Source organism: Herpailurus yagouaroundi, unplaced genomic scaffold (assembly GCF_014898765.1).
Source record: "Herpailurus yagouaroundi ecotype Mexico unplaced genomic scaffold, PumYag 67793, whole genome shotgun sequence".
NCBI lineage: Eukaryota > Metazoa > Chordata > Mammalia > Carnivora > Felidae > Herpailurus > Herpailurus yagouaroundi.
The window spans coordinates 23,420,828-23,440,432 of NW_024420586.1; the positions used below are offsets into that span (position 1 = coordinate 23,420,828).

Consider the following 19,605-nt stretch of genomic DNA (forward strand, 5'->3'; position numbering starts at 1 on the left):
CAAGATGAACTCCAAGAAACACCCAGAAACATTACAATCAAATGGCTGGTAAGCAAAGTTAAAAAAAAAAAAAAAAAAAAAGATTTTGGGGCACCGGGGGCTCAGGCGGTTGAGCGTCCGACTTCGGCTCAGGTCATGATCTCACGGTTCATGGGTTTGAGCCCCGTGTCGGGCTCTGTGCTGACAGCTCAGGGCCTGGAGCCTGCTTCAGATTCTGTGTCTCCCTCTCTCTCTGCTCCCCCCCTGCTTACACTCTGTCTCTCTCTCAAAAATAAATAAATATTTTTAAAAATTTTTTAAAAATCTTGAATAACAAGCACACCGTGTATAAGGAAACAGTGATTCAAATGACTGTAAAGTTGTCATCAGAAACAATGGAGGCCAGAAGATAATGGAACATCTTAAAAATACCAAAGATGAAGAACTGTCAACCCAGAATTTTAAATACAGCAAAAATTTCTTTTAGGAATGAAAATGAGGGGTGCGTGGGTGGTCCAGTCGGTGAAGCTTCTGACTCTTGGTTTCACCTGAGGTCATGATCTCACGGTTTGTGGGATCGAGACTCACGTCGGGCTGTGTGCTGACAGCACAGCGCCTGCTTAGAATTCACCCCCTCCCTCTCTCGCTGCCTCTCCCCTGCTTGTGCACGTGCGCTCTCTCTCTCTCTCAAAATAAATAAATAAACTTAAAAAAAGAATGAAGATGAAATTTAAAAACTCACAGAAGGAAAACTAAGAGATATTGTCACCAGTAGACTCGTTCTAAGAGAAATGATACAGAATCTTCAGAGTGAAGGGAAATAGTATCAGAGGGAAGCACAGAACTTCAGGAATAAAGAGCAGCAGAAATGGTAAAATATCTGGGGAAATATAACAGATTATTTTTCTCCTTTTGAATTAAGATATGAATGGTAGTTGACAGCAAAAATTATAACACTGTCTCGGGGGAGTTAAAACGTATGTAGATATAATACATTTGAAAATTATAACACAGGGGCACCTGGGTGGCTCAGTCAGTTGAGAGTCTGACTTCAGCTCAGGTCATGATCTCACGGTTCGTGGATTCAAGCCCCGCTTCGGGCTCTGTGCTGACAGCTCAGAGCCTGAAGCCTGCTTCACATTCTGTGTCTCCCTCTCTCTGCCCCTCCCCTGCTTGCAGTCTGCCTCTCTTTCTTTCTCAAAAATAAAGAAACATTAAAAAACGTTTTTAAATAAAAAAATAAAACGAGAAGATAGTGACAAAGACTAAATGTTTAAAATAGAATGTTTAAATTGCAATTGCACTTCCTACGCAAGACCTGTGCATTCAAAACTACAACATTGCTGAGATAGACGTTAAAAGACCCAAATAAATTGAGAGATACATCATGTTCATGAATTGTAAGAGTCAATGTTGTTAAGTATTTCAATGATCCACAGACTCAAGGCAGTCCCAGACAAAATCCCCGCAGGCTATTATGTGGAAACTGGTAAGTTGATTCTAAAATTTATATGAAAATATCAAGGACCCAGAATAGCCAAAACATTATGAAAAGGAAGAACAAAGGTGGAAGATTCATACTCCCTGATGTGAACACTTAATATCAGGCTACAGGAATTAAGACAATGTAGTATAGGCATATAGGCCAACGCATATGTGTTCACCTGTTCTCAATAAGGGGGACAAAGTAAATCGATGGAGAAAAATAGTCTTTTCAAAAATGCTGCTGGAACTGAATGTGCATATGCAAAGAAAAGAACATTGATCCTTAACTCACACCAGATAAAAAGAATGCTTATCTCATTATGCCCATTGGCCTAAATGTAAGAGCTAAAATTATAAATCTTCCAAAGGAGGAATCATATGAGAAAAATCTGTGCTACCATGGGTTAGACAGAGAATTGTGTGATGGGGCACAAAGGGCATGAACCATAAGAGAACCATAAACTGGACTTTATCAAAATTAAGAATGTCTTCTTTTGAAAGACACTAGTAAGATAAAAACAAGCCACAGCCTGGGAGTAAATACACAGAGAACACATAGCTGATAAAGGACTTGCATCTAGAAAACGTAAAGAGCTCTTACCATTTAATAGCAACAAAAATGGCAGAACATTACCACAGACAGTTCGCCCAAGATGTCCGGATGGCAAGTAAACACATGAAAAGACACTAACCACTAGTTATTGGAGAAATGCAGGTTCAAATCACAGTAAGGTGCTCCCTACACATCTACTAAAAAGAAAAACTAACAACACTCAGAATACCAAGTAATGACGAGGATACAAAACACCCAGAATTCTTATGTTGGGGGTGGTCAACGAAAATGGTACGGCCATGCTGAGAAGCAGCGGGGTAATATCTTGTGAAGTTAAATACACATTTACCACATGACCAAGCAATACCACTCCAGGTATTTATCCAAGAATATGAAAACGTGCCCATGCAAACACCTGGATGTGTATGCTCATACCAACTTCTTTCATAATGACCAAAAATTCCAGAAGAATCCAATGTGCATAAACTGCTTAATGAATAAGCAAATATAATATCATTCACCTTCAAAAAGGAACAAGATGCTGATACATGTCAAACACGGTTGAAGCTAAGAAGCATTAAGTGAAAGCAAGACCCATAAGGCAGGACACTATAAGATGCATTTATAGGACATTCTAGAAAGAATAAAACTAGCAGACTAGAAATGAGAAGAATCCATTTCCAAATCCCAGATTTGGGAGTGAGGAAGACCTTTGATTATACAGAGGCACAAGGATATGCTTTAGAGGAATGAAAAGGTCCAGTATCTTGGTTCCATGACTAAATCTCTGTCAAATCTCCAGGACTGTACGCGTAAGAAAGGCAGCTTACGGCATATAAATTATACCTCCATGAATATCACTTAAGAACAGTCATCTCAGCATAAATATACAATGAAAATACATGAAACATATACATGGGGATTATGATAAATGTCATCACATACAATCAAATACCATACGGTGCTACTTATGAATTTTTTTATTAAAATACCTACTAAGCATTATGGACACACACTACTAACAAATCATGAATTCTAGTTAATGATATGCCTGCAGAAGTATTCAGGGGTGAAGTGTCCAGATCTCAGAAACTTAGCAGGAAACACATCACAAAAAGCATTCAACACAAACATAGTTAATGACATGCCTGGGAAAGTATTCAGGGGTGAAATGTACTGGTCTCTGAAAGTTACCAGGAAACACATCACAAAAAGAAAGGGGGCTGATAGGGGCACCTCGGTGGCTCAGTAGTTAAGCGACCCACTTCAGCTCAGGTCATGATCTCACAGTCCGTGAGTTGGAGCCCCGCATCAGGCTCTGTGCTGACAGCTCACAGCCTGGAGCCTGCTTCGGATTCTGCGTCTCCCTCTCTCTCTGCCCCTCCCCTGCTCACGCTCTGTCTCTCTCTGTCTCAACAATAAATAAAAACATTAAAAAGAAAGAAAGGGGGCTGATGGGAGGACAGAGGAATTAGGACACATAGAGATATGAGAAAAAGCAAACAGAGCAAAATGTTCGCTGTAGAACCTAGGTGGAATTCTATGGGTATTCAAACTATGATTCTTTCACTTGTTCAGTGTGTGCATTTTCGTGATAAGATGTCAGGAAGAAAGCTAGAAAAGAACAGCAAAAGAAACCCAAAGTAAATAAAGGTAGAAGGAGAAGGAAAAAGAAAACAAAAGACAGGGAAAATGAAGAAAGGCAAAGACTTTTCTGGGAAAAGCTCAACCACCATCAATGAAGTTCACACTTCACGCCACTACCTGGAACTGGACAACCCTGATGACCACCGTGAGGCCACTCTGCAGACTAACGGTTCCTAGAAGATTGCTATATCTTGGCACAAGCAGAGAAGTTATGGGACCTGCCAGAAATTTCCTCCAAGGCCCAGGGAATGTGCAGTCCCGGAGCGGCCTGAGGTCTGGGGGAATGAGGGAAGAGGGGCAAAATGCCCAGCAGTGAGTCCACACGCCCCGCCTTCCGTCCCAACGGATCCCAGGCTCCTGGGGGAGGCCTGGCCGTGTGTCCCCGTGCCCCTGGACCCCTCTCCGGGGATGGTTAAACTGCGGATCTTAACTAGACACAGAGTCAGATCTACCTGGAGTGTCGCTCAAAACGCACAGAACCGGGCCCACCCCAGGCTTTCTGAAACCATTTCCACTGGGAGGGACCACCTCGTGGGGTACCCTGAGGGGTCCACAGACCACTAGGTGACACACGTCTGGTTAACCGTGACTGTAATAAAAACTATTTTCCGTGCACAACAGTGACAACAGTGATGACATTTACCGAGAGCTTCCACGGGGCCAGGCTTATGTTCACCCGCTCCTTCAATTCGGACCGTCCTGGAAGTTCTAGCATCAGCCGCCTCCACAAACAGGCAAAGAGACTCTGGGGCCAGCGTGCGGAGGGAGGGACGGCCAGTGAGCGAAGAAGCCAGAATCTGAACCCCGCCTGTGAGCTCCAAAGCCTAGGTTCTTGACTACTGGGCTGTGGATGAGTCCCGAACCCCCTTCCTCTGTCCTCGTCCCAAATGAACCGTATCTGCCGAACGTGCCCCCAGCCTCACAGCTGGACAGTAAGATGTAGGCGCTCTCCCAGGGGTCTGTGCTCTCGGCAGAGGATAAGCCACCCCCACGGAGCGAGGTCTGAAGAAGTTACCTGCTGGAGTGCAAACACAGCAGCTGAGACTACCACCTCCCCTTCCGCACGGAACCCGCACAGCAGCTACCAACAGCACCCAGCTTCTTACAGAGCTGGGACCCTTAGGCCGAGGTGTAACGAGCTCCATCCTGAGTGTTCAGAGGGGTGGGGGTGGGGGGGGGCAAAATAGAAACCGCCAGAAATGCAGGTGTGGAGGTATGCCCAGGCCCAGGAGGTGCCACCAGCAAAATTACAGACACGAACCTGAGAAGAGGCAGCCCTTGGAGGTGAGGGGGGGAACGCGCTGGAGGACCCCGTGTCCCGCACTGCGCCGCACCTACACTGCACGAGCGGACGGTTACCCTAACATAATACGGTTCCGAACCCGAGGGAGCGGGGACCCCAAGAGGGGGCCGCGCCTCTGAGTGTGGGCCTCCTCCTTCCAGGGCACCGCTGCACAGACAACTAGACATTTCGATTCCCGGAAATGCGGCAGGTGGGAAAGAGCACGCCGCCAGCACAGCAGGAATCCTCACGGATCTCCGCAAGGCCGCGGACGTAGGGTAGACTGAGCGAGAAAGGCGGAAGGTGCACCCCCAAACGGCCGTGGGAGGAGGGAGGGGGTGCAGGCCCCGAGAGAGACGGCGCACAGCCCGGCCAGCGCGGGCCGCGGGGAAGGCTTCAAGGGACACGAGGGCGCGGCCGGGCCCGCGTCCAGCGCAGCCGGGGCTCTGCCACCGGTGTCCGAACAGCCGCTGCAGAGCGGATTCACATCTGTGACCCTGAGGTGGACCCCATCGCATGAGCTTCTGCTTAGGGCCCCGGCTGCTGGTCCACGGAGCACGCGGGGCAGTCCCGGAATCCACGCGCACGCCCTGAGGACGGGCCCACGGACCGGCCGCCGTGCGTGGGCAACAAACGGAGGAAGATCTGCATCTGAAGAGTGTGGGGGTCCCACGAGGGGCCCTGAGCAAAACCAACCAAACCAGCCCCCCACCGGACAAGGGCAAGGGCAGCTGTGCCCAGGCCTGAGGACGCGCTCACTGGAGCGAGCCGCCTGGGGAAATGTCCTCTCGGGTTGACCTGTTTTCAGTGAATACAGAGAGGACACAAAAGACAGGGGAGTGGGAGGGAAGCATTGATGCCAGCAGGATCCTGACAACAGGCAGGGTCGAGTCAGGTCTGGAAGGGACTGAGGAGCTGAGACGAGAGGCCACGGTCGTGGGAAGGTTGACACCGTCCGCACAACCTGAGCATAGACAAGGCCATGGTGGCTGCCCGGCCTGGCCTAGCTGAAGGTCACTAGCAAAGCTTTTGGTCCACACCAGCTGCAAGGAACCAGGCGGATCGTTTCCCTGGGGCTGAAGAAGACTACAGGTGTCAATGGAAGGGCCCGCAGGATGTAAATAAAGAGGAACCCTCACGCCTGCACCCACGTCTTCTGAGGAAAATGCAAACGCCCAAGAGAAAGGAAATGCCCTGCGAGCTTCCAGAAAGCAGGGGGAGCACACAGGGGGAAGGCTCGGCACTTCCCCAGCCACCGAGGATACTGGGAGCTAGAGAGGGGACCTGAACAAACGGGGCGCACTGCCTGAACCCCAGCAAGAACAAGGGGGCTGCGGGAGGGCGGTCAGTGGGGGCACCGCGTGGATGTGACAGCAGCTCGCTTCACTGAACCCAAATTGTGTCCCCGAGTCTAGGGGCGTGGAGAAGAGCTCCCAGGCGGGCCCCCCCATGCCAGGCTCTCACTGACCTACCAGGTCCCCTGGCCTGACTGGCCCGGCACCTGCTTACCCGGAGGGTTCCGCGTCGGGGTCTCTCCCTCTGCCGTCCTGGCCTCTTCTCCTTGTCCCAATCTGATGACCACATCGGGTTTGGGAACTAGCTGTCCTGAGGGGGGGAAATGACACAGACTTTGTTATTAACGCCACATGGGTTCCAGAACCGACACCAAACCCTGCCGACCAAAGGTGGTCCGGCCTGGGTGCCCGCCCAGGAGGACAGCTATGCCCCTCAGTGCACCACACCACAGAGCAGGTGACAGCACAGTGTCCCGGGTGGGGTGCAAACAGGGTTACAACTTCCCAACAGTGAGCCTTAGGCCCGAACTTGTCCGAGGCTCCAGACGCCCCTGAGCAGGTACCAGCTAGGTGACACGTGTATGGGTGTGTTACGGTCACACTGTGGCACGGTCCCTCACCCACGGAGACCAGGTGGCTGTAGTTCTCCAGCATGACGTCCCTGTACAGGTTCTTCTGAGCCGAGTCCAGACATCGCCACTCCTCCAGGGTGAAGTCCACAAACACGTCCCGGAAGGTCAAGGACTCCTGCAATGGCACATTCCTCATTAGCCCAGAGGGCTCAGCTGGGGGACAGACGAGACAATGTGTCCCATCCTAGGTCTTTCTCTCGTGGTAGAGGTTCAGTATCGCCACCATCCCGGGACAGCCCTGACCGATGAGGACAGTAACGCACACAGAGTGTAAAGTCACTTGTGCAGGGTCACACAGCTAGGACACGGGGACGACATGCCTTCTGCTTTCCAAACCCACGTGTTCGGGGGTTTTGTAATTAGAAAGAGAGAGAAAGTGTGCATGGAAGCAAGCGGGGTCAGGAGCAGGGGGAAAAGAGAAAGAGAATCCCAAGCGGACCCTATGCCCAGTATGGCGCCGACACTCGGCTCGGTCTCACGACCCCGAGATCATGACCACAGCTGAAACCTAGAGAGCGACACTCAACCAACTGAGCCACCCCAGCGCCCCATCCACATCCATGTTTTTCTCTTATTCTTTTTTTAACGTTTTTATTTAGTTTTGAAAACAGAGAGCACGAGTGGTGGAGGGGCAGAGGGGGAGGGAGACACAGAATCTGAAGCAGGTTCCAGGCTCTGAGCTGTCAGCACAGAGCCCGACACCGGGCTCGAACCCACGAGCCATGAGGGCACGACCTGAGCCAAAGTCAGATGCTTAATGGACTGAACCACCCACGTGCCCCGACATCCACATTTTTCAACATGACGCTGCATTGCTCGTCTACACAAATGTTCTTTGCTGCTCCCTACGCTATTTGAGACAGTCCAGTATACAGTGTTTATGTAACTAAAGTTACTTTAACCTTTATAAAGAAACAGATGAGCCGTTAAAACATCTTACCCTGGAAATGCAATATTCCAACTTGTTTACCAAACGGAGACGAGCAGGTAAGTCCCGAGGATGTAAAGATTAATAAAGACAAAAACACACTTTCTGAACGGAAGGAGCTGAGCCTGCCAGAGGGAGAATGACACTTACACACTCACGTATGAAGGGGAGGGCGGGCAGCAGGGTGGGCTCCTGTCCTCTGAGGGCAACGGTGGGGGGAGCAGAGGGAACAGAGAACAGAAAGAAGTCAGGTCTGCGTGGGGCTGGCGGAGAAGGCTTCGCAGGGGACGCTGAGCTAGAACAGTTCCAAACACAGCTACTCAGGACTATGAAGCAACAGGAAACATATTCTGGTCTCTCCTCTAGGTGCCCAGTGTGGAGTTCCTAAAACCCTTGTAAATCCCCAAGTGAGAAGAACAGAGGGAGCATCTCTCGTTCCTGTTTTTTTTTAATTGATGAGTTTTGTTCTATGCCAATTATACCTTGAGAAAATCCCAGCGGCACGGGGGTTGGGAGCTTCCTGGTGGGTGAACATCCACATTCCAGAAGAACGATGCTTGCCAGATCCACAGATCCATATTCGGTGACTCGCGAGTCTCATTTATCTTCTGTAGTATCGTTATCACATTTTTTTAATTTTTTTAATTTTTTTTTTAATGTTTATTTTGGAGAGAGAGAGAGAGAGAGAGAGAGAGAGAGAGAGACAGAGCACAAGCGGGGAAGAGCAGACAGGGAGGGAGACACCGAATCCGAAGCAGGCTCCAGGCTCTGAGCTGTGCGCACAGAGCCCGATGCGGGGCTCGAATCCATGAACTGTGAGATCATGACCTGAGTCGAAGTCGGACACGCAACCGACTGAGCCACCCAGGCACCCCAGTATCGTTATCACATTTAAGGTTAAGTGGCTTCGGTCCCCTTTTTTGTGGAATCTGAGTGACCCCTGGCAGAATTCGCTTCCCCTCTCTAGAACCGGGTCACCATGGCAACTGGACTCAAATTGACGAGAGCAATTGGAGTTGTTGAATTTGATGGACCAGAAGTGCTGAAACTCCAGTCGGGATGTGGCAGTACCAACTCCAAAAGACCATCAGGTTGTAATCAAGGTCCATGCAGGTGGTGTAAACCCAGTGGAAACATAGATTCGTTCTGCTACTCACAGGATAAAACCACTCTTACCCTATACTCCTAGTTCAGACGTGGCTGGGGTAACAGAAGCTGTTGGACATAATGTATCTACTTTCAAGAAAGGTGACAGAGTTTTCACTCCTAGCACCATCTCTGGGGGCTATGCTGAGTATGCTCTTACGGCAGACCACACTGTGTACCCACCACCAGAAAAACTGGACTTTAAACACGGAGCTGCCATCGGTATCCCATATTTTACTGCTTATCGAGCTCTGCTCCACAGCGCCCATGTGAAAGCTGGAGGAAGTCTTCGGGTTCATGGGGCTAGTGGAGGAGTTGGATTGGCCGTATGCCAGACTGCCAGAGCTTATGGTTTAAAGGATCTGGGCATAGCCGGCTGAAACCTGTAATAGGTTCTCAGTATTCATTGGAGAAGGTGGCCCAGGCTCATGAAAATATCATCCACGGCAGTGGGGCTACTGGGAAGATGATTCTTCTCTTAGAATGATTCAGTCTTTCATGTATTTCCTGTGCGATTAGAAGTTTCCTGCCCCAGTTTTACTTATACTACTTTTGCTCCAAGTAGCATTCATTTGATTTAGTGAGTTTCTTCTATTGAAAAACAAGATTTATCTTTAGAGATCTGGGCATTGGAGTACAATTTACTTTACAGTTCACAATATGTTTCATGCCTCCCACCGACCTCTAATCAAGGAGTCATCATAGTAGGAAACAGAATGTTAGTAGCCATTTGGCATTGGGTACATTACAGAAATTCCTGGTACTTGATCATTAATTCCCTACCTTGGACTAAAGCAAGCTGATTCAAAATAAGACTGCGTGATTTCCGAGCCTACCTGTCCTTGTAAAGGATCTTCAGTTATCTGTTTAGCCCAGAACTATATTGGACTCTGAAGGTTTTCTAGACTAAACAAGACCCCTTTTCCAAACTAATCTCATCGGCAAGGTAAACAATGTCCACAGAACTTTGTTTTTTAAAAAATAGTTTCCCAGTATTTCCCCAAATATTAGAACATTCACTATGTTAATGGTTGATTACTAATTATCCATATATTCTGTGAAGATAGCAGCCTTATCTTTGTTACAGTGTGACAGTAGGTCTGTAGTCTCTCCAGATAGATATTTCTTGATGATTTGATTTTCAAAGTAGATTTAGAATTATCTGTGTGATGGGAGTCATATATTTTTCTTTAAATGACTAAACAAATTTGACATATTAAGAGTGGGCGGCTTTTGTTTTCATAGCATGGTAACTTGCAGTAAATTCTGTAGGAAAATAAAAACTGTTGATCTATTTCATCTTTATATATATATATATATATATATATACGTACTTAATACACATATATACTTTATATATAATACTCGCCTTACATCACATCTCTTTTACATAGTTCCTAAGGATTAATTCCTAACAGTGTCCTGTGTTGGAAGTCTTTATCTAAACTAAATAAATGCCATCAATGTTAGGAGCAAGGAAAAAAAAAGGTTAAGTGGCTTCAAAACATGAATTGGATCCCTTTTCTTCTTGCAACAGCCTGGAAAAGCTGAACACAGAAATTATATGGTCTTTAACATTTCATGAAAGTAGTAACTAGTCCGGGATCTGGGACTGCCAGTTTAACGTGTGAGTACCTTTGACCCACAAACCCAACTTCCGGGTGAATTCCCCATCAACACCCGCACTAATGAGCACACACATACAGAGTCAGCCGAGAGGCACAGTATAGAACAGGAAAAGAGGGGTAAAAACCCGAATATCCACAGAGAAACAGTTCAAACGATGCATCCGTCCCCCTGCCCAGGAGCTGAAATCATCTGTACGAGTGGATGAGGACCACCACCTGGGATACAAGCAGGTGGGGAGAGCAAGACGGGAGTGAGGCAGGGTGGTGTTCGTGCAACCTCACACCCAACACCGCACGTGTTCTGCTTTCGGTGGACGAAACGCACGGAGACGCGTCTACCCCTCGCTATCACCCAACTGTTACCAGCGGGCATCTCTGAGGAGAAACGGGACACCAGGGGGAGAAATAGGGATGTTTCAGCTACCCTCTAATGCACGGTAAAACGCCAAGCATGGATTTCCTTTCAACGTTTTGAACATAACGAAAAAGCCAACAGTGAAGTGGCCATGGAACCGGGGAAAAAGGAGACTCTGTGCTTCAACAAGTATCTCTGAGAAGGAAAAGAAAAAAGCGGGGGGGGGGGGGGGGGGTGCATGTCCCAGAGAAAGACGGAGATGAGAGCACTCCTTTCTTGCTCTCTTGTTTTTTAATTTTTTTGGTTGTGGCCAGGGGAAGGATCGGAGAACCCCGAGGTGGATGACAGCGTGGACAGAAAAGAGCCGCAGCGGAGGAGAGTAACGCAATTGTCAAGGGTACAATACGGGTGCCCCAAAGCTGCCTCAAGGTCACTGGACACAAAGTAGGGGGAAATTAGGAACTCACCTGGAACATGGCCATCCTGTTCTGCTCGAGACAAAGGGCAGAGATCTAGGAAGACAGAATTGGGGCATCCAGATCAGTGCATTCAGCCAGGAGCGCATCCCCACCAGCCAGATAATAATCACCCTTGCACCCTGGGGAGGATGGTGTGCAACCATGCCCGGGAGCCCCAGGCCATTCCCTTGGGCTTTGGATAAGCTCATGTGGGCTTTGCAGGTGACCTGTGTTTGTGGGCCTCCAAAATTCATTGGAATATTATTTCATTTCTTAACCTATTTAAGAGCAGGTTACAAAAATGGAAGTGCAACGCAATCTCACTCCTTCGGCAATAAGTACGTCCTGAGGAACAGCGGTGATTAAAATGTTGATACTGGTTTTCGCTGATGATTGCGGTCCTCTTGTTTACTTGCATTTAAAAAAAACTTTTAGTATTTCTTTTTTGGAGTGAGAGACAGAGCGCGAGCAGGGGAGAAGTAGAGAGAGAGGGAGACACAGAATCCGAGCTGTCAGCAGGGAGCCCGACGCGGGGCTCGAACCTACACACCGTGAGATCATGACCTGAGCCAAAGCCGGACGCTTAACCAACTGAGCCACCCTCACATCCCTTGTTAACCTGCATTTTTGACTGTGACTATTATTACTGATAAAATGGAAATGAACAGTGATTACGCTGAGCCCCGAAAGTGACAGACCCTTAGCAGAGTCTGCAGGACAGGGATACCTGGCTGCGGTTTGCAGGAAGGAGACAAACTAGGGTTGAAGAAGGGGCAGAGAGGCAGGTGAGGAGCCCAGCACCGGTCGTTCCACAAGGAGCTGGAAACCACTGCCCCTGCTGCCCTGTGCACCCTGCCCTCCACTGGCCGCCCCCACCCAGTTCCTGGCCTGTCACTTTCTCCTTTCCCATGATGCCCATTCAACCGCCTGCTCTTCCCGCCTTGGCGGTTTTCTAAAGAAAGTGTCAGCAAGGAGCTTTTGCACAGAGTAGCTGCTGTCACTGCAGCAACCCCTGCGGCCGCCTCGGGACAAGAGGGCTCGGCCTCGTGCAGGTGAACGACTCGGGCTCTCAGGTCCAGGGACAGTGGCAACAAAATGAGGCAGCAGAAACAGCTGACAACATACCTCTGGACCGCTTGCAAATGTTCCCAAGTGAAAAACAAAACCATATGAGAGCATTCTGTACTTGAGTCAGACTGGAGGGAGAGTCCACATTTCTGCTAGCGGCAGGTGGGAGGTTCTCACTCTGGGGCTCACTCAAATCCAGAAACACCCAATGGCAAAAGCTGTGTGCACAGAAGTGTCAGGAGAGAGTCCTGTGCAGCTGGCAGTGGTCCCTGTCAGCCTGATCCGACCCTCACAGGCACCACAGCAGGCCGCCCTCCTCACGGCAGCATTACTCCACCTGTCTGTGCATCTCGTCTCTCTCCCCCAATGGGGTCCAACTTCCCAGTCACACAGTGGGCATGGTCTTTCTCCGCTGGAGGGACAAAGGCCACTCCAAGTCCAGCTCTTCTTCGACCTGCTGTCCTCTAAGCCTCCACCCACGACGCTGGGGTCAGTCTGTCCTGAGAGCCTCCTCCCTCGGCCCTGGGCTCTGGGTCTGTCCTATGAGCCTCCTCCCTCTGTCCTAGGCTCTGGGCTGAGGCTCCTCCTCCTAGGACTCTGATAAGAGCTCTCTTGTTCCTAACGACGCAGGACCAAACGATCCAGAGACAAACGCATCTCCGTTGGGACCATGGCCACAGCACCGCATCTGTCCCTGAGCCAGGGAACTCACCTTCTGAGGCCTCGACTGGCTCTTCTGTAGACTAGGAAGCCCAGGGGCGGCTGAGCCGGAGCCCGCAGGAGGTGAGCAGTGGTCTCACTGATGCGCCCTGACCCTGGAAACAACGACCGCACAGGAGATGCAGTGAGCAACCTCTCTGAGGCAGTGAAAGTGAGGAAAGCCCAGATGGAAAACTTTATGGAAGCAGCCCCAAGGCCTCGTTTCAGTGTTAAGAGTAAACGCTTAGTAGCAGCCTGACTGTCGCCAGACACGGAGCTAAGCACTGCGTCATCCCATAAGGGTCCTAGCTGTGGACTCGAACTGATTGCCCGCTCTGTCGCTTTGACTCATTCAGTGAAAAAGTTGAGTGCCTACTGTGGGCCTGTCCAACGTGTTGCAGGTACATCAGTGAACAAAGTAATCAGAGTTCCCCGACCCTGCGGAGCTGTGTTCTAGCAGGGAAGGCACACAGCAAGCACAAAGTTGATACATTTCGGGAACGCTCCTTAGAAACGCATAGGTGCTAGAAGGATCTCCCGGGGTTTTCTAGCTGTGTGACTCTGGACAGGCTACGAGCCTTTCTGTTCTTGCTTTCTCGCGATATAATGAAGACAATCGTAGTACCTACTCACAGCCCTCGGGAGGATGACCATGCACCCAAGGGCGCCTCGCACGTACTAGACACTCAGCAAACGGCCGCTGAACCTGACCCAACGACTCAATGACAGTATCACTGGCTGTCGCCCCCGGCCCGTCGCCCCCACTCAGCCCAGGGCCCCGAGGTCGCAGGGGCGCGAACCCATCACCCCCACCTGCCCTCCGGCCAGTGCCTGCTCCGCCTCCCGGTACTTGGCTACCAGAACCCGCCAGCCAGGTCGGAGGACAACAAGCGGCGCGACCTCGCGCCGCCCTCGGGTCAGCGGAGCACTTCCGCTCCCGGCGCCCCGCAGCCCGAGGTCGGAGCGCGGCGCACGCGCAGGAGCTGCTTCGGGGGCCTCCACGGCCAATGGCCAAGATGGCGCGAGTCGCGGCCAGTGATACCGACGGGGTTCGTCTGGGGCACGATGTAGGGACCGGAGCGGGCGACCGTTTTCCGGACGAGTCGCACGAGAGGCCGGGGGGCGGCGAGGGGCCGGCGGACGGTCGCAGAGGCCCCGGTCCCGCCGCCTCCGAGGCCGAGGCGCCGTCTCCCTCGCCGTCTGCCGCGCACCCTCCATCCCCCGAAGCCGCGCTCTCCGCTGCCTTCAGCTTCTCGGGATGAGAAAGGGTAGTGGGGCCTGCTGCCGTTCTCAGCGGCACACGGGCGCCGCCATCTTGGGGGCGGGGCCTGTCCCTGGGAACCGGGCCTGCCCCAGGGGTCAGAGAGCAGAGGGCGGGCTCCGTCGGGGGAGCGGCCCGGAAGAGCGCTTGGGAGCGGGCGGGGAGGGCGGACGATGCGCTCAGTGGGAGGAAACCCCGATGCCCGAGTCTCCTGAAATAAATCGTGTTACTCCCAGGGTGCGACCCGGGGCGTCCAGGGAGAGTCTGGTGTTTGCTTTTTGATAACACCGCGTAAAGTAGCCGAGCGTGTTGTTCTCTGTGCCGGCCTGTGTGCCAGCCGGTGGCAGCATGGCCTGCTAAAAAGGCCTGGAAGTGCCTTGAGGAAAGTTTTCTGGTTCTCGTCAGGGTCTGGGGAAAGAGGCCCAAGCGTGTGCTGCCCCTGGAGCTGCCTGCCACGAAGCAGGACTCTTTGGTCCGGGCACCGCAAGGTCCCAGCTCAGATCCACCCGATTGCTTCTGTGCCCGAGCCAGCAGGTGCCAGGCACTGTTGCGAGAAGCACGTGACAGAACCGTCGTGGAGCCGTCATAGGCGTATGGGCTCTCCATTGGAGCATACTGCTCTGTCCCTGTCTTTCCCTTTCCCCTCCGAGGTAACTGACATTCCCGGGTGGTTTGGATGCATCAGAGCCCAAACTTCCACCGCAGAGTTCTGGGAAGTGAGTGTCCCAAGCCTTGTGTAGGAGTCCCAGGAGAGAAGCCTGTTTGCCCTCAGGGGAGTGGGCATTGCCACCAGTGTCAGTTCTTTGCGCATTTGTAAGCGATGGCCAGTCCTCGAGAGACCATCGTATTTGTTTCTAGAGGAGAGGCGACCTGCTAACCTTTTCAGACATCGGTACCAGGAGACCAGAAAATTAATATGATAGTGTCCCAAGGACAGTAGAGAAACCCCCAGCTGCAGAAGGACCTCGTCTTTGGCCCCGGTCAGACTGTCCCCATACCCTGATAACACAGGAGCAAGGGGTCTCACCGAGAAATAAGACTTCTTGTTTTGCATGGGTCCTGGCGGAGGACACACATTTGTGACTCATGCGGTGCCAACACTTTTAGTGTGACTTTGTCATTTTGGAACCGAGCAACGTGCCAAGTTTTTCTTCCAGTCTATCCCGAGCCCGGGCTGTTGGGATATATCAGTCCATAGGGGAGGTTTGTCCTTAGTACTCTCTGGTCCCTTGAGTCATAGCTGGAGGTCCCCTGCCTGAATGGCTGTTGTGATTGATGTAGGGTACATCTTAGAACCCCAAACCTAGGACTTAGCCCACAGCAGGCACCTGGTACATGGTGGCGGTTTACATTGTTTTCTCATACACACTAGGCAACGTGCTGGTGCCATTACTGTACCTTCCCGTGGTGTGGACTTCCCCTTTGCCACCTTCTTGCACAATTGTGTCTGTCCCCGGTTCCACCCTTACCCAGGGTCAACTCTCCTATCCGACTGACAACAACATTTTTTTCAGTTCGGCAATTAGGCCTCTAATCAAGTGACAAATCATCGGTAGAGTGTAAACCTGGGAGGCCTGGATGGCTCAAGCCACATATACTCCGAGGAGAATCATGTTTCAGGAGGGCTGGTCCTTGTCCGGCTCCTGGGAGGCCGCCGCTAAGCCCCTGTCATATTCTGCCCGATCAGAGTGTTTTTGGATTCCAGGCATCGCCGTCCTAGTTTGGCCAGATCGTTTCTACAAAGATTGTGACTTGCGGTGAACATCTGTGTTTGTATGTGTGAGGCCCTGGGCCACGCTGTGTTCGTTTGACGCCTGGGGGCTGTCGACTCAGTAGCTGAAGTCAGTCACGTGGTTGTCGCATCCCTGCATGACCTCCAGTAGAGTCCCTGCACCCCAAGGCTTGGCTGAGCTCCCCTGGCCGGCAGCACTTAGCAGGTTTTGTGACGCACCATTCCTGGGAGAACTAAGCATTGACCCGCGTGACTCCTTTGGGAGAAAACAACTGATCTGTCACCACGGGTTTCTACTGGACGTCCCCCGTGTGCCTTTTTCCCCTTGCCGGTTGTCCTGTGCGCGCTCTCACTGTAATAGGTCATCACCGCGTATAAAGCAGTTCAGAAGGACTCGCAGGACTCTGAAAAGTAGAACAGCTTTCCTGAGTCCCAGGGAATCTTCGAGCCTGACGAGGGTCTCGGAGACCCGCCTCACGCTGTTGCTACAGGTGCTCAGATCGGTACACGCTCTACCGTGTGATTCAAGCATCCCAGTAGGTGGACCTACTGAACCCAGCTGGACTGTGCCCTTGGCAATCCCCGGGTTGCAGACCTGATCCGGAACATCCTGAGGGCACTCGGAGGAGTGAGGGCTGGCCGGGGCAGGAGCTGAGTGCGCTTGCTTTCTTGCCACGTTCTGCTGAGGGTCCCTGGCACCTGCGAAAACACCTTCCTGGAGTTCTTCCCCGCATTGGCCGAGGTGACAGGCCCATGGCGCAATGCCTCGATGGGATTCTGCTCTTTGAACTGCATGAGTTGCCCTAAAGAATGGAAGGCCGGTTGCAGGCGTTCGTCTCCGGGCTTGACTGCATGGCCCTTTCTGCAGCTGGCCCTGTGGATTTCCGCAGGTAGGAGGGCACCAAGAGTGAGTGGCTGCTATAGTTAGAAATGAAGGTCTTTTCTCTTGTGGCAGTTCCTGCAGTCATTTGCGCTTTAAAGTCCCTTCCTATGGTGAAGTCACCATCTCCTCTGAACGTAACAGATGCTTTTGCCAAATATCTTTTCAATAGGTAACTTTTGCTGTAACGCTGGTTCGTGTAATAAAATTACTGCCTACAATCAAATATATTTTTACACTTCCGTCAGCTCTCTCTGTATGGATTTCCTACTGGTTAATAATGTTGAAGCACAAAACCAAATTCTTTTCTTTTTTTTTTTTTTTTAATTTTTTTTTCAACGTTTATTTATTTTTTGGGACAGAGAGAGACAGAGCATGAACGGGGGAGGGGCAGAGAGAGAGGGAGACACAGAATCGGAAACAGGCTCCAGGCTCTGAGCCATCAGCCCAGAGCCTGACGCGGGGCTCGAACTCACGCACCGCGAGATCGTGACCTGGCTGAAGTCGGACGCTTAACCGACTGCGCCACCCAGGTGCCCCAAAACCAAATTCTTTTCTAAAAAATTTTACTTATTTAGAGAGAGCGAGCAAGGGAGGGGCACAGAGAGAGGGAGAGAAAGAACCCCAAGAGAAAGAACCCTGTGCTAGCAGCACAGAGCCTGATGTGGGGCTTGAACCCACCAACCATGAGATGGTGACCGGAACCAAAACCAAGAGTGGAACACTCAATCTACTGAGCCACCCAGCTGCCCCCAAAACAAAATTATTCATGTCTGTCTGCAGTGTGAATTTCACATGCTAAGCCAGAGATGACCCACGGGTGACAATGATTGAAATTTCATTTTGTTGTCTGTAATTATGATGAACAAAGTATGAGCTGTGGGTAAAATAACATACCTTAGATTCATACCCTCTCTGTTTTATATGAATTATCTGATGCTTGAGTAGGAGAGGAACACATTCCTTCCAATCTACATTCATTACATTCGTAGGGGTTTCTCCAACATGAATTCTCTCATGCTTGGCAACAGTTTGGCCATGTTTATATTTGGGATTTCCCAAATTTGGCACATTTGTAGGATTCTCCCCAGCAAGAATGGTCTCCTGTTGGCATGGGTGAAGTCGTGTCTAAAGGTCTTTTCTCATTCACCTCATGTATAGTTTCTGAGATGTGAGGATTGGCTAACTTAACACATTTGCAGGATTTCCCTCCAATGTGAATTCTCTAACATTAAGTAAGGTGTGAGTATTAGCAAAAAGCTTCCCATGTTCCTTACTTTATTTTTTTTAACACTTTTATTGTTTATTTTTGAAAGAGAGCACGAGTAGGGAGGGACAGAGAGAGAGAGGGAGACACAGGATCCGAAGCAGGCTCCAGGCTCCGAGCTGTCAGCACAGAGCCCAACACAGGGCTCGAACTCTAGAACCTGGAGATCATGACCTGAGCTGAAGTCGGATGCTTAACTGACTGAGCCACCCAGGTCCCCCTAATCTGCTTTTAAATACAGTCAAACCAGTGCTTTGTCTTCCCACTGCAGAAATCCTCTCATGACCTTAGTAGAGAGGGATGACAAGGTCTAATTCAGGCTCAGAACTGTACACAGAGCTTTTTAATGAAATACAAGAGGAAAGTAGCAGAACTCATCATCCCTAAAATATTTCTCTCAGATGGACTTTCTGACCATCCGCCCACGTTCCTACTGTGTCAGTACTTGCTTTTGGGTTCCCATTTTCCCAACGGCTCTCCTGCCTTTCGTGTAACCTCTCTGAATGGTTCCCCCTTTGGCTGAATCCAACTGGAAACCAGAAGGCAAGGGAGCCTGGTCGATGTGGAAGCCAGCCTCCTAAGACACACAGGCAAGGTAGAGAAGGGTGATGAGTGGGTCTGTAGAAGCACGCAGAGATATCCAGCTCAGATACGAGGAGATAAAATTTTCTGAGTAGAGTTGTCAAGAGGTGGAACCCTATGTTCATTGCTGAATTGTTATCCCTAGTGGAGGCAAAGGCCACCTTTGGGCCTTGAATCCCATGTCTACCAGTTGTTGGATGGGGATTGCCCTTGGAGATGGGGCATAACTTTGGTTAAGTAACTTTTTTCATCCAAAGACAATGCCTGGACGGAGACTCAGATGAGAGTTACTGGCTACCAAATCTCTAAGCAGCTGAAAGAATGAGGACCTTAGTTCTAAAGGGGGAGACATCTGAGAGGCACGCCACTGCAGGAAGTATTGGCATGGGAGCTGGAGTGAGGGCCTAGGGAATGACGGGAAAGGAAGGCAAGAAGAATTAAAGACTGAAGAACTAGTGATGGGTTCTTTAGATTTTCAGTGATCGATGAGAACTTTCCCTTACAGTAACTGCCTATGAGTGAAAATGGTGTGCCTTCATATCCTCCACTGGAGTACAGGGTCTCTGTCATGAGTCCGGACAGACAGACAAAAGCCTCACAAGGAAGAAAAGCCTGGGAGAAGACCCTGGAGGAGAAAATGTCTTCTTTTTTAACACTTTTATTTTATTTTTTTTTTTAAGTTTTAATGTCTGATTGTGAGTCTCTTTTTTTTTTTTTAATTTTTTTTT

The 19,605-nt window shown here is 50.3% G+C and overlaps 1 protein-coding gene and 1 pseudogene across 6 annotated transcripts in view; one reads left to right on the forward strand and one right to left on the reverse strand.

The window, feature by feature from the left end:
- ZNF674 (zinc finger protein 674) overlaps positions 1-14,467 on the reverse strand; it is a 34,377-nt gene extending 19,910 nt beyond the window's left edge. The window contains exons 1-5 of one of the 6 annotated variants that reach the window (XM_040469060.1): positions 13,169-13,382; positions 11,398-11,442; positions 8,284-8,409; positions 6,862-6,988; positions 6,456-6,551 (exon numbers count right to left, since the gene is read on the reverse strand). In XM_040469060.1, coding sequence (XP_040324994.1) covers positions 6,456-6,551; positions 6,862-6,988; positions 8,284-8,409; positions 11,398-11,412 — 364 coding nt within the window. In that variant the 5' untranslated portion in view covers positions 11,413-11,442; positions 13,169-13,382. Of the gene's footprint in view, positions 1-6,455; positions 6,552-6,861; positions 6,989-7,951; positions 8,097-8,283; positions 8,410-11,397; positions 11,443-11,666; positions 11,886-13,168; positions 13,383-13,968 lie in introns of those variants that run through there. The other 5 variants (XM_040469058.1, XM_040469057.1, XM_040469061.1 and 2 more) reach the window with 5 other exon arrangements.
- Positions 8,761-9,327, forward strand: LOC121026161 (quinone oxidoreductase-like; annotated as a pseudogene).
- Positions 14,468-19,605: the final 5,138 nt, after the last annotated feature.